The 15,250-nt window shown below is 46.4% G+C and overlaps 1 protein-coding gene across 1 annotated transcript in view; it reads left to right on the top strand.

Moving 5' to 3' along the window:
* LOC144799981 (ATP-binding cassette sub-family C member 12-like) overlaps window positions 1–15,250 on the top strand; it is a 973,671-nt gene that overhangs the window by 722,579 nt on the left and 235,842 nt on the right. Inside the window, exon 22 of the mRNA XM_078671636.1 lies at window positions 4,194–4,331. Within this exon, the coding sequence (XP_078527762.1) occupies window positions 4,194–4,331 (138 nt within the window). The remainder of the gene's footprint in view (window positions 1–4,193; window positions 4,332–15,250) is intronic.

Genomic DNA, 15,250 nt, shown 5'->3' with positions numbered 1-15,250 from the left:
GCTCTTGGAGGAATAGTTTACACAACGTTCAGTAGTAATTGGACATCTAGATGATTCTATTACATACCATGCAATAATAACTTTGAAAAATCAAACGCGGTGTATTGATATGAACAAAAGTATATTATTTTATAACTTAGTCAATGTTTCTTCAAATGCACAGTACATATATTTCGTACAAAAACAATATATACACCAATATAAATAGCAATACATACATATTTTAACATATTAACACTGGCTCCACCACATTATCCCTCATAATTACTACTATAAACTCATTACAAGGATCTAGAAAAGCGTAAAATAATCTTAATAGAATACGTTTATACATTCATGGTCCCATCAGTTAAATCCTTATCTTTCAACTGGTTAGATGGAACTGACACACCACAAAGTGTAACTAATTGTGTTAAGAAGGATAGACTTGTTAAGTGGCGAAATAGGTCCATGAGACCATCCTCGGGACTCGGTGTTGAGAAGAAATCAATCTTGCAGGTATTTGCCTCTAAAATATACAGGCTCAGCCAAAAATGCCTTATATACCTAATGAGGAAACGTTACATAACCACATAGGATGAAAGCACGGGTCAATCAATTTGAACTCTGTACCGCAGGGTACAGACAACTCCTCAGACACATATATCTATGGTAAAGTGTACAGAGTCCTAATACCAGTAAAATTTAGGTCAGAAAAATAGAGGCGGTAGGCAACAAGTTGGGAAGAAGACCACCCTAAGGCTGTCAGGTGTGGTATGATCCTACTTCCTTGGAAGGTTTTCAGAAGGACAAGGAGACTGAAATAGTGACCAAATTCACATCAAGAAGGGGTCATGGGATTCCAACCCCTGAAATTGCTACTGTCTTGAAGGAGTTAAACCCTGAGGGGAAGGATTAGCCATGTACATGGCAGGATGCGGCTGGTCTGGAAGTCCTGCCTGAGTTTGTGGGTGGCAAACTGCAAGAGGAATGTCCCTAGCAGAGTTCTGCAAGGTGCAGAAGGAGTGCCCCCACTCTCTAGGGTCTTCAGCAACAGAATGAAGCCCAGAAGGCTAGAGATACCTTTGGTAATGACTACCTTTACTGGGCCAATGACCTGTATAGTGAGCCTACAGTGCCTGAGCCAGGGTCAACCAGAGTGTTGGTAGATCCCCAGTGCTATCAGGCCTCCCTTATGAAGCTGGCTCATGCCTTCCCTTAGCAGGGCATGGGGGCAGGTCGAAACTTTTTACTGCTTGGTCACACACATATGCACTTGCCCCAGGTTAGGACCAATGTAGATGTGTTCTGCTAGTTTTGTGTGACAAATCAGGAGGGAAGCGAAAGGCTCCCCTTCAGATGTTCCTTATAGTAGGAACATCCTGTGAGAGGGTAGGAGTGGACCTTAATGGTCCTCTGGGCTCAAAGACTGCCCTTGGGAATGGGTTTATGCTTGTGTTGTTGGATCATGCCACCTGGTACTCTGAGGCCATACCACTGAGAACAGTGACTGTACCTGTGGTGGCCAAGGCTTTGACTGAACTATCCATCTAGGTAGGGTTCCAGAGGAGGCAGTATCTGATAGAGGGACCAATCTCATGTCAGCGTTGTGGAATGACTGTGGGGTTAAAACACATTCTCCACAACATTCTGTCCCAAGAGCAATGGGCTGTTGAAAAGAGTCTAAAGACCCTAAATCAATGACTTTACCAGTATTTTGTCCAACGGCTATTCCACGTCAATGAGCCCTCCTGAAACGCAAGCTGCTGCCTAAACCCCTTGAAGGATTTGGACTTTCATTTTTTAGACGAATGCCCAAATTTACTGGAAAGTAACGCAGCACAACAACTGAAGTTGCATGAAAGCTAGCTGTGTTGCATGAAAGGTAGAGAGCAGAACAAAGCCTTATCTACTAAGATATGGCACATATTTCCTCTTATCTACATGGACTAACTTTTGGCTGCTATGTGCCAACACAAACACCCATCCAGTATGAAAACTATCCTTTAATTCATTTCCTGCTCTGTATGTGTGATCTACAATGCAGCTCAAATGCTAACTAGTCTACCATGACCAGTTGACCTGCTTTTAGCACTTAGTACTTTTTAGTGGTATTTTTTACTTATAATTTTAAAAAGTCTTATCTCTGGCTCTTCTAATTGGATTTTTGTTATTTTGGTGCCATTTAATTTATTTCTTAAAAAATTACTTTATGTTTCTAATTTGATTTGGGGTTTTTATGGTGTTGCATTTTTCAGTTTGTCCTGTTTTGGTACTGTGTAAATACTTTACACAATGTCCTAAGTTAAGCTTGTGCCATAGCTCCCCGAGGATTGAGCTTAGGATAATTTTGTGATTTTGAGGGTTCACCTTAACAAGAGTTTTGGGTATTCCTTCAGTTGGGTAGTCATTCACCCCAATTAATATTACAATTTCTTACATGCTTTCCACATGTTAAAATAAAATGACCATACCTACCGAAAGCATAAATTAACCGTGAGATTATCTAATTCCACTCTCCCGAATTAATACTTATTTGCTGAAAAATATGTTCTATATAAATTGGTGTTTTAGACATAAGACACTTGACTGCATTATATGGTTGTTCTAAGACCATTTAAAAAGAGGCACATGCGTAAGTATGAAATGTTTATGTCACTGTAGCAACATCTAGGACATATTAAATTATTAAATGGCTTATGAAAATTACAAATGTAACACATTTTTTCATGTGCTGTATCTTTGTTTCTTTACATTCATAGCGTATAGTGTATTATTCTAACATATGTCCCTTAGCATATATCTTCCGCATGGTGTAATACCTTCTAGCAGTAAACTATAGCAATACAAGTCATAGTGATATATCCAAATATGACTAATAGAATAACGGTGTGCAGAATACCACTCTTTTAAGACCACATTCTTGATATTAGCGAACTATCCATAGCAATATACATCGTTTTACATTTACACACCCTGATTCTGTTTGTGTGACTTTCAGTATGTTCTCTAATGTGACATAAGTTTATGTTGGCCTGGGGTATGCAGCATAGAATGGTATCGACATTATCAATAGTAGTTAAATAGTCCACAAAACAGTTACAAATGTATTGGGCAACTAGTATATGTGTATATATATATATATATATATATATATATATATATATATATATATATATATATATATATATGTATATATATGTATATATATATATATACATTTATATATATATATATAGTTTTTTGTTTTTTTTTAAACAGTCCAATTTTGGTGCGTTCTTTTCAAAGCAGGTGCTTGGACGTCGAGGTTGGACCTAACCTTGCTATTTTATTTTTCATCAAAAGGAAAGCACCGCACTCCTCAAGTCTTCGTTTCATAGCTTTGATTTATTGTTAAGGCACAAATCTCACCACCACCACCTACACGTTGCGACCAAGAAATGGTCTTGTTCACGATATCGTGAGTCCATTCTCTGTTTCATCTATTTATAATTCAGCCATGTAAGCCCATTATGAGGTATTATGGGACTAGTAATTATGTGGTCACAGTTCATCTTAGTTGTTATGCAAGCCTTAACTTTTATGGGGAAGAGTTGGTGTTCACCATTTTGTTGATCATTATGCTGGGCCATAGAGTCTAGGATTCTTGTTGATCTCACTTTTAACACATTTGTTAATGTATTCATTTCTTAAATGGATATAAGTTAACACGGTATTGGTGATATTGTTTGTGGTTCAAGTATTCGTGGAGTAACCAGCATAATGCCCATTCGATTCTTAGGGTCACTCATGGTCGAAACGTGTAGATGGTGGTGGTGGTGAGATTTGGGAAATAAATCGTAGCAGAGAAACTAAGACTCGGGGAGTGCGGTGCTTTCCTTTTGATGAGAAATATATATATATATAATTTGAACTCCTTCTCAAAGAATATAACCAATACAAGAATTCCTATATTGTCGCCATTATTTGAGTGTCACATAAAGCAATGTTGTGTTTTTAGGCTTGAGTTCTCCCCAACCCAATTCAAGATTGGTGTCTTTTATATTGTTTTGTAATGTTTCTTCCATACTACTGGATTTTCGCATTCTTTCAATTAATATTTAGATTCTGGCATACATCCTCCTATCATTTATGATCAAATGTCACACTACATGTATACTTTTCTATTTTTTTTATCTGAAATATATCTCACCATTTGTACTCCTGTGTCACAGAATCTTCCAGAAAAGTGTCAGTGAGATAAAGAGGATAGAAAACATAAGTCGCTCTCCGTGGTTTTCTCATATCACAGCCACTGTTCTTGGCCTCAGCACAATTCATGCTTATGACAAAAAGCAAGAATACGTCAACCAGTGAGTATATATATTACCTGCAAATATCCTCTGGTACTTAATGTGTGTATGGTCTTTGTATTAAGATCTGAATTAATATGCATCAACGGATATTCACATGCTAGTATGATGTCTTAAACCTAATCATGTTAAAAACTGTGGTTTAAAACGTCCCTTTAATACTTCCCATTATATTTTGAAGCATTAACACATTGCACACAGTGCAAAATGCCATTAGCAAGCAATGAAAGTCCACCCATCACCTTCAGGTCGGTCTGTGATGTATGCTTCCTATATTGGCACTGTGATTCACACACATAGAAAACTGGTTTCGTGTGTCTCGTTATAAATTTCACATCCATTGTCATTCATTAGGCAGGAAAGGGGAAGATCAAACTCTGATGAATCTCAGCAAGCGGACCCTTCTACTCAGCTGCCTACTCCTTACTTACTATAGGTTCAAGGTTGTGTTAAGAACTCCTCTATCCAATAAAGACAATGCATTGTGACCAATTCTAGGAGTACAAAAGAATGTACATCATGATGATTTACAGGCCCAGCATTCACCACTTATTCCACTCCTGGCTGTGTTTTAACACAGATGAACAAATTAAACAATAAGTAAATTGTGATTATATATAACACAATGTGGATATAACTGTTTGGGAGGGAGGGGTGGGGGGGGTGAGCAGACCAACAGACAGATGTTGTGTGAAAAAGGCCGCTTTATTGAAACAGGTGCACATTTACACATTAAAAACCTCGGCCAACGCCTTACAAAACTAGTCCTCACTAAATAGGCCATTTCCTTAACCCCAATCACCGCCCCGCCCCTAAAACGTCATCAAACCCACCCCCACCCATACACAACATTATTAAAAATTCAAACAATGCAAAAACCCCACATAATCATTTCAACTTATCCAATCCCCCAAACCAGAACACAAACTCCCCTGTTTGCCCTCCAACAACTCTTGGTATCCCAACCTATGGACCTGCCCCAACAAATCATCCTGCCCAATCTCCCCTGACAAAGCCCAACTCAACAAATGCCAACTACAATCATGCCAAGCCTGGCAAAAACTACTAATTTCCGCCACCCAGAAAGCAGGGGGAAAAATCAAGACCCCCCCCTTTCTGCCCCCCAAACCAGAGACAAACTTAACAGCAACGAAAGGAAAAGCCTATCCAGCAAATTCCCTAATCTTCAAACAACGTGACAAAACCTCTCTCAACTCTAAAAGATACAAATCCATCCCAATCCTAGAAATGTGAACTCCATCGCCACGAAAGAACTCAACAGTATCATACCGAATATCACTATGAGACACTCGACCAAAACCCAAGCCTCTACAAAATCTAGAAACCTCAAGGTTAACTTTCTTACGCACCTTATCGATCGCCTTGGGCTTAATCGCGCCTCTCCAAGACCTCCGCGGAACCAACTACGTCCACAGGACATGGCAACCTGACCACTGCTGTTTCAAAAGAGAAAGATCTTTCTTCATTGCTCGCAAAAGAACTACACTCTTAACCCCGCACAGATCATTTTCTCCCAAATGGATAACCAACACATCCGGGCAGATACCCCCCACCAACCAAGAATTTAAAGCAGGGATTAACTCCTTCCAAAGCATGCCCTCTTTGCCTTTCCACAGTACATTGAACAAACGATCATTAAAACCCAGCATAGAACCAAAATAGCTATTGCATGCTTGAACATGGGCTCGTTTCATGAAGGAATGCCCCACAATCCATATAGTCATAGCCGCTGAACGGGGCCAGCCACGGAACCTGAAAAAGAAAAGCAGTATCAGATTTAAGATAAAGAGGATGACGCAAGCGCCTCCCCCGCTTCATCTCTCACATAGCGCTGAAAACAATTAGACGACCAACGCCCTAAGCCCATAATGTCCTTCCTCGACCAGCCCCTGTTATGAGCTTCTGTCGCTGCCCCAATCCTAAAAGAATGAGTACCATATTTCTTATCGTCCAGACCGATACTCCGCAAAGCTTTTCGCAGCACCATACGCAATTGATATTCTGTGACCTTAGATCCATCTGCATGCTGAAATACACAAGCTTCCAGGTCCCCCCAGAAACCACCCACCAACGCCGAGCCCACTGTAAAGGACATGTCCCAGAAGGAGAGGACACTTCCAACCAAATATCTTTCCCTTTGCCTCTTTGGTCAGTTTTCGAGCGAGATAACCATAAATGTACACCTCTTTCGGACAAACGAACATCCCCCCACCCCACCCCCCATACAAATTGGAACCCAACAATTCAGAAATTCCAAAAGCACCAAAAAACATCCCAACCATGAGCTTCAAAATCATCCCTACAAATACATGGCAAAGCCTCTATCACCCGGGCAAAATTCTGCCATGATAAGGGGCTCCTAACCAACCGCTCCCCTCCCCGCTCCCGAGACCACCCTTCCAACATCCTCTTCCCTACCTCCCCAGCAGAGGGAGAGTAACCCCAAAGCAGCTTGCCCATGAACGAAATGCCAGCTAACTTTCCTGCTATGGTGACTCTGGTTAAGCCTTTATCCATTAAATCAAGGATAAACTGAACAACATCTTCCGACCGATTCCAGCCAGGATCCCGTTTGCAGGCCCCGGACGACAAGAATTCTTTCCAAGCCAGTTCATATGCCGCCCGATTAGACGCAGACAGCGAACCTACCACCAACTGCATGACCCTGTGTCACCTACATTCCAAAGGTTCTCCAGCATGGGGGTCGGTGTCCTGTCTGCCTCCGAAGCTAGCCCATGGAATCTCTCCCACTGCGAACGAGACAAAGGATCCGCAATGTCATTGTCCGCACCTAAAGCTGATGTCATACCTAAGGCAGCCCAACACAAAGACTCGCAACAGTTTCAAGATCTGCATATCCCTGGCTGACTGTCTATTGATGATTTCTACGACAGCCAAGTTATCAATCCGAAAAAGCACTTTCTTGTGAGCCAACTCGTGCCCCCACAACGTCAATGCTACCACCACTGGAAACAATTCTAAAAAGGCAATGCTCCTGCCCCCATTTTTCCAATGATCAGGCCACTTCTGTGCACACCACTTGCCCTGCCAATACAAACCAAAACCATCACTGCCTGCTGCATCAGAGAAAATCTGTACGTCCCACACCCAGTCCTCCCTCCTGTACAAAGGAACTCCATTGAAAGAATGCAGAAAAGCCACCTACATACGGAGATCTTCCTTGACCCCTGCTGATAGACGTACATGGTGGTGAGGCACGTGCGGACCGGATAGAGCCCTACCCAGGCGCCTGCAGAAAGTTCTGCCAGCTCTGACCACCCTACATGCAAAATTAAGATCGTTCAACAGAACCTGCACTTCTTTGACTGTGACCTTTGTCATTGCCAACATTGACTCCAAGAGCTCCAGCATGTTTTCCTTCTTCTCCACTGGCAAGCGGGCCTGCATTGCCCGTGAATCAATCTCAATACCCAAAAAGGACATGGTCGCGCAATGACCCTTTGTCTTTTCTGGTGCCAATGGTACTCCCAAAAAAGTCCATAAGCTTCTGGAATGTAAACAAAGCTGTCTGACATTCAGATGAATCTGGGGACCCAACGAAACGAAGTCATCTAAATAGTGTGTCACTAACTGATGTCCAGAGTGTTGAGTGAAGAACCATTGTAGGAAAGTACTAAAGGTTTCAAAAAGGACGCAGGACATCGAACAACCCATTGGCAATGCCTTGTCCACGTACCACTTCCCATGGAAATGGATCCCCAGAAGATTCCAGTCTTCAGGATGGACTGGAAGCAATCGAAATGCAGATTTTATATCGAATTTTGCCATTTCTGCAACAGGGCCCGCAGCCACTACCAGTGACATAGCCACATCCCCTGAAGAATAAGACACAGAAGCTGCTTCTTCATCGATGAAATCATTTACTGATGACCCCTCCGCCATGACAAATGTTGTATTAATCTGTATTGCCCTTCTTCTTTCTTGGGAACCACAGCAATGGGTGAAATGATCAAATCATCCAAAGGCCAATCGTCAGAAGGACCTGCCATTCTTCCCTTCCTCACTTCATTATTCAATTTGTCCTGTACCACTGCCCTGTGTTCATCAGCCGATTTAAAATTCTTGGACCAGCGCCGCAGCCGCGGCCCTGAATAACCAAGACGGAATCCTTCCTGAAAACCTGTCAACAACAACTGTTGTGCCTTAGCATCCCCATACCCCTTCAAACCCTCCGCCAGCTGTCCCAATCTAACCGGAGTAGGGGCCTTTGGGCCCAACCCCTGTATTAGTTTTCCCTCCCCTATTGGACTGAGGTTGTTGTGAGGGACCTGAAGTGCTAGTACTCTGTTGTGACCACTCCTGGCCGCCTGACGTCCGAGGCCACCAACACTTAACCAAGGGATGCCTTCTGCCACACTGTGAACATTCATGGTGAAATCTGCAGTATTCCCAAGTACACAAATCTATGTTGCAGTCCCAACATGCTCCCATCCCAGACTGTGTTGTTGCTGTACTTCCCACCCGGCTCCGGGTGGGTTTTCCCTGAAAGGGCCGGTAAACTAATGGTAAGCCACTATCAGTAAAAATTGTCTTACCACCGGCCGATGCTCCCATCGTATGCTGCCATAAATCTGTATCCAATTCCCCCCACTTCGCCTCAGGATCCCAGGCCATTCTTACTCTAAACTCCTCTTCGTATTGGGCCCACGCAAAACCACTACCTGTTATCTGTATATAGCTATGCAGCGCTCAGGAAACTTTTCACAATACACGCTAACGTAAATCAGAAATGCAGCCAGATTTGCAGGGGATTTTTTGGGCGCTTGGCCAACTCATGTTCCTCCTCTTTTGAACCCTCTTTAGAACGAACTTCTCTATGTTGTAATTTCAATATTTCAACATACTCACCCTTCCAAATCCTCTCTTTTGTAGCTAACATCAAATGAGCTCCAAGAGGCTTGGTGACACCCATATAGGGTAACTTTTTAATTTGTAGCTCCTTACTATGTAGAGTGTCTTTAACTATCTCAACAGCCTCAGTGTTCATGCCACTCCCAACCTTGGCACCCAGACTTCACTCCCCGTCACCTGTACCTACCCCTTGATCCTTAACGTAACGCCCTTTATACAATTTGCCGTCAATTCCTTCAGCCACCGCCTCCTCTCCCGTCCCCGCAGACACCATTTTTGGATTGGCCCGTGGTTCAGAAAGCTCACCTGGGTGTAACAAGGGAGCTTGACCCGGCCCCGATCTCCATGCCATATGTTCCACATTGTCCACCATCCGAGGAACCCTGACTGAGGGGCCGTGCTCTCGACCTGGTCCGGACACTGCTTGCTTTGGTCGCACCACCACCGGTGCCTGCAAAAGACTATGAGAAACATGAAATTGCCCCCCGTCTCATTATCATGTCATTCGCCTTCCTCTGGGCTATCATCATCATAGTCCAAAACCAACGACTTCTCCATCTGGGGAGGGCCTGACACCAGCAACTGCTTATGCCCAGTCTCATGACCTTGCGGACCAACATGGGACTTACCAACCCTTTTCTGTACACTTGCCGGGGGAGCCGACTGTACCCGCCGGTACTCCCCCAAACGTTGACCACTCTTAGGTAAATTAACAGCTGTCAAGTCCATCCGTTGATGCTGAAGTGATGTTGGGGCCAGCGAGGTCGCGCCAGACCTCCATTTGCTGACCGCACCGGGATCCCCCGATGGTGCGGAATGTGCCGCGCTAGGCTCCACCCTCCCTTCTCCACTGTGCAATTGGGCCGCACTTCGCCCTACCGAGTCCGCCGCTCCCTGTCACTCCCTAACCTGCAAAGAAAAAGGCTGGACTGATGTGCCGGGTCCCTTACTACCAAAAACTCAAAATTCCTCAATCCCACTGACCACACATGCACCAGACCGCTGAACCGCCGCCTGCCCACCACGCTTAAAAACTGAACCCCTCGCCTGGACAGAAACACTGCGAGGAGGGGTAGAAGGAGGACCCCCCTCCTCACCACTGCTCCAATCCAACATTGCCTGTACCATTGTTGACGCCAGACCCAACACCTGACCTTTCTCCTGAAGTGCGGAAGCCTGATCCCCCCTTGCGCTGACCCGACCCCCTGCCTTTAAATCTGAAAAATCCAAATTACCGCCAAAACCGCCCTGTGCATCAAACCCCATGTCACTATTGCCAAAACCTGCCTCTCGAACCCCTTCCGCCCATGAGGGAAAAACGTCAAGCCCCTCCCATGACCTAGCCATCACAGCCTGCCTCTTAGCTCCAACCTGAAAAGGAAAACCAGTATACCCCTTGGGAGAAATCCTCAAAAGGGCCCTGCCTGAAGAAGAAATGTGGGGGGGTGGGCAAAACATGACAAACTGGACTTTGAGACTCCACAGCGTAACCCCCACCCCCCAACCTGTGCCCATTCACCCTCACCCACAGAGCCACTATGCACCGAAACGATCTCGCCTTTATTGGAAACTGGTGGAGAAAACAAAAGTGGGCTAATAGGCACAACATTCCCTCCAGGGACACTCTCTCCCACCACCTGCAGGACCGCATCCCCAATGCCTGCCTCCTGGTCCGACCGAGAAAGACGAACCGGCGTCTTAAAAACATTCCCATCCTCTCCCTCACAAACACACCAACAGCCTGAGAATCACTAAGGGGAGGGACGATTACACCATCCTGACCCTCCCCGACTACTGGTTCTGCCCGAGGCAGCACACCCTCCTGAGCACATGCGCCGCGCACAGAAAGCGCCCCCCCCCTCCTAACTCCGGTTCCAGCAAACCATAAGCGAAGGCAGAAGCAGAGCGCTTCTTTCCTCCGCGTTTCGCGCTCATCTTACCCCGCTGTGCGGGAGCCGAAACCCCCCTAACAGGAGCCGCCGGCTGAAGAGATAATGCCGGCGGGACCTCCCCCACCATTGAAACGTCACACGGATACTTCGACGCCTCCTCATCCCTGCCTGTACTGCTCAGCAGCCCACCAACAACCACGCGCTGCAAGTTACCCCCCGTGGCCGCCTTCCTAGTGCGAGAACGGCCCCGGTCCCTCACTGCTTCGTGCCTCGGACGCTTAGGCGTTACGCAGGCTGCCACCACTGCCGCTACACCAGCTGCGGCCTGCCGCTGAGGACGCGACGGCCCAGCCACGTCTCCGAGAACCAAGTCGAGACGACCCGCCTCAATGAGAAGCCGAATGGCTTCAAGCACTCTATAATCTTTTGACGCCATCAGAAAGGAACGTAGAAAATACCTCAAAAAATTCCTACACAAGCGTTTGACCGGGTTGACTGGATCCATCTTGACGGGACGTTAGCGAAATTCGGAATGGGTGAGAGGTTCAGGGCGGGGGTGGCAAGCTGCTACACATCCCCTCGGGCAACGGTTAAAGTGAAGGGAACGAGCTCCACACCGTTCGCCATACGTCGCGGCACGAGGCAGGGCTGCCCGCTCTCGCCCCTGCTGTTTGCCCTCTATATAGAACCTTTCGCCCAGCGCGTGAGAGACAACCGGGCTATCACGGGCATTAAATTCGGGGGCAAGGAACACATGATAAGCCTGTACGTGGACAACATCCTGGTCGACAATCCCAGGGTCTCGATACCAGCGTTCCTGGAAGAGATGGAACGATTTGGGGAGGTGTCGGGCTTTAAGATGAATATCAGCAAATCGGTCATTCTTCCCCTGGGGTGCAACTCCCACCAGGCCAACAGGGGCTCGTTAAATCTGAGAGGGCTGTCCACACAAACTGCACTCCCATATTTGGGGATTGAACTAACGCCCAACACGGCTCAAACAGTGGAGCTGAATTACACTAAACTGCTCACACGCATCCAAGAGGATATTCGGCAATGGAAACAACAACCGCTTTCGTGGCTGGGTCGGGTGGCGGCGGTCAAAATGTCCCTGCTGCCGAAGGTGTTGTACTTGTTTCAAACCATTTGAAAAACAGTAGAGGGGCCCTGAATCTAAGAATTAGATATCAAGGAAGGGAACAACCCCCCAGGGCGAGAATACTAACGAGAAAAACATGAAAAGGGTGTTCCCTAGATACCATGAGAACAAATTTCTATTTTCACTTTTAACTGCCCACATAATCACAACAGAAGCAAATTTATTCAAAAAAGTTTTTTTGGGTTTATTTTTTATATATATATATAAATCATTTTCATAGAAAAATAATTTCATTTAGACAGTGTAATGACATCTGAAGGACATTTTTCAATCATATACAAAATTACAATATAAAAACTAGGACACACGGTAATAAATAAAGAAGGCACACGGTACATTCACTCGTCTATTCAAGCATACCTATTGTACCATCAGATACATGCACAAACATTCCCATACATATCGCCACACACAAAGAAGCGCCAACGCGCATTTCGGACAAGTGCCAATACAGGCTTCCTTCATCAGGGCGCACTTGGAATAGAGCAAGCAGACACAATGAATGTCGTCTGACAAAAGGTCCTGGGAAGCGGTCCTAGCAACAGCAAAGGTCGATATTCAAAAGGCCCTCAAAACCGGGACCAAGGACATAAATGGAAATCCATTACATAAATAAACTTGAAAGGCAGCCAGTATCCCGGACATCAGAATTTGGAGGGTTTGTTGACGATCCGGAAAAGACTCAGGGAGGGAACTGAAGTGCCCAATGTGGGTCAAGTAGGGAATGAAGCAGTAATGAGTCTAAAGGATGGACTCTCAGATGTTCCGATGAAGCCTGGTGACCAAGCTTCAGGAGGCCAAAATAACACGTGGATAATCAGGAAACAAATTTAGGCAACCTTACGATAACACTCGGCGTCATCCCTCTGAGAACGGGGAAGAAATACCGGGGTGAACGGACTCTGGATAACAGCTTTAGCAAAATGGACGGCGGTGTGCCTTAGATAGCGGAAAGATTCGCCTGGTCTGGATGCGATCAAAAAGGCGGCGTGACTCCTCCCTGCAGCGGCGGGATTTCAAACCATTCCAATCACCCCTCCGATAGGCATGATCAAGAAGCTACAAGACATGATACAGCAATATGTATGGGCTGGCAAGCGCCCTAGGATGCGACGTGACCTGCTCACGTGCGTCCCCGCAGAGGGGGGGTTGGGGGTCCCCGACTTACAGCGGTACTTTCAGGCTGCACAGATGCGATATCTTTTGGAGTGGTCCAGGCCGATGTCTGAGAAGCGCTGGCTATTCCAGGACAGGGCCATGGCTGGGATACCGCTCTGGAAGATTCCATTTTTGGCGCGAACGGATAGACCAGCATACATTGAAAAGTCACCCATCACCAGGACGCTTCTACAAGTCTGGGACGCGGTAGCGGTAACAAAAGACCTCACGTCCTTTCCCTCGCCAATGACGCCACTATTTGAAAATCCGGCGTTCCCACCGGGAATGGTCCCTGGCTCCTTCCGCAATGGACACTGACCGCGTGCAACTCGGCAGGTCACCTATTTGACACCCAAGGCTTTATGACACTGAAAGCTATACAAGATGGGTACTCCATCAGTAAACCGCAAAACTTTCAATATTTCCAGCTGCGGCACTGGCTCACCAGTACGGACGTCATGCCCCACACAGGCCGCGCTCTTAAGCCATACGAGAAATGGCTTCTTACCAAAACCTCGAATAAACGGGCGATTACAGAACTGTACAAGATGTTAACTCCCCCCCCAGCCAACAGCTAAATCCGCAGGACAGCAGCGGTGGGAGCGGGAGCTGGGCCACACGCTCTCACACAAGGAATGGCAGGACGTCTACTATCGGGCACATCACACGGCCCGTAATGTAGCCAGTTGGGAAGCAGCGGTTAAAGTGGCATATTACTGCCACTTAACACCGGAGCGGCTACACAAAAGCAATCCTCGCCGGGACCCCTTGTGCTGGAGAGGCTGCGGACACATAGGGACCATGCTCCACCTGCTCTGGGAATGCCCGACGGTACTGGAGTACTGGGAGGAGGTCCTTCGAGATGTAGACGACTGTTTCGAAACAGAGATTCCCCGTTTCCCCGCATACACGATCCTAGGCCTACCCAACAAGCTCACCTTTCCACTCAAGTCCATTCAGGGACGCCAAATGGGGCTGGCAATAGGGGCGGCAACACAACATATTCCTTCACTCTGGGGCACCCCACGGAAAACCACACACACAGGATGGCTCCACAGTCTATGGTATATACTGGGAATGGAACGGATACAGGCGTCCCTAACACAGACTTCCGACATCTTTAGGGAAACTTGGGCACCCTTAATCTCCTTGCTGTCACGGGAATTCCACGAGCTCACTTGCCCAAAATATCTCGACGTCCTTAGATTAGTTGCTGAATTCCATAAACCACCAGAAGAAGGGACATGAAAGGTCAACGGAGGATACACTCGTACGTCACGCACCTACACAGCAGAACACACCGGACAAAAGGGGGAGGGAGGGGGTTAGTTCCGAGGGCAGTATGGTTGGGGTTAGGGAGGGTCCAGTTGGGAGGCGGGGTTCGGGGGTTTTGAAAGACAGTTGATTAATGGGTGGGACTCGTGCCCTCTTGCATGGACTCATGGCACTTTGCTCCAGAGAACAGCCTCCCGATGCTTATCGCGGACTTTGGGGCGACAGACGCACTAGGGCTATGTCTATCTGATTGATGTAATGCTGTACTTGAATGCAAGTGAAAAATAAAATAAATTTGATCCAAAAAAATTCCTACACAATCACCACCCGGCAACCAGGTCACCAAGCCTAAAATGGTGGCCGGGAGGCGGAGCCACAAGCCTTTATGCTTGGGCTCCATTTGGTAGGGAAAAGAAGCCCAAATTATAAAAAAATAGCAAGTAGGGCTGCTAACCAACCCCACCCGCCCCTCCCAAACCGCCCGGGGGGGACCTCCCTATGGTCAGCTGCCCCCCCCAAGCCCCCTTTCTAGATCCTGATTT

This window comes from Lissotriton helveticus, chromosome 12 (genome assembly GCF_964261635.1).
Source record: "Lissotriton helveticus chromosome 12, aLisHel1.1, whole genome shotgun sequence".
Taxonomy (NCBI): domain Eukaryota; kingdom Metazoa; phylum Chordata; class Amphibia; order Caudata; family Salamandridae; genus Lissotriton; species Lissotriton helveticus.
Note: the sequence above shows the minus strand (reverse complement) of the source record. Positions and strands in the feature narration are given on the sequence as shown.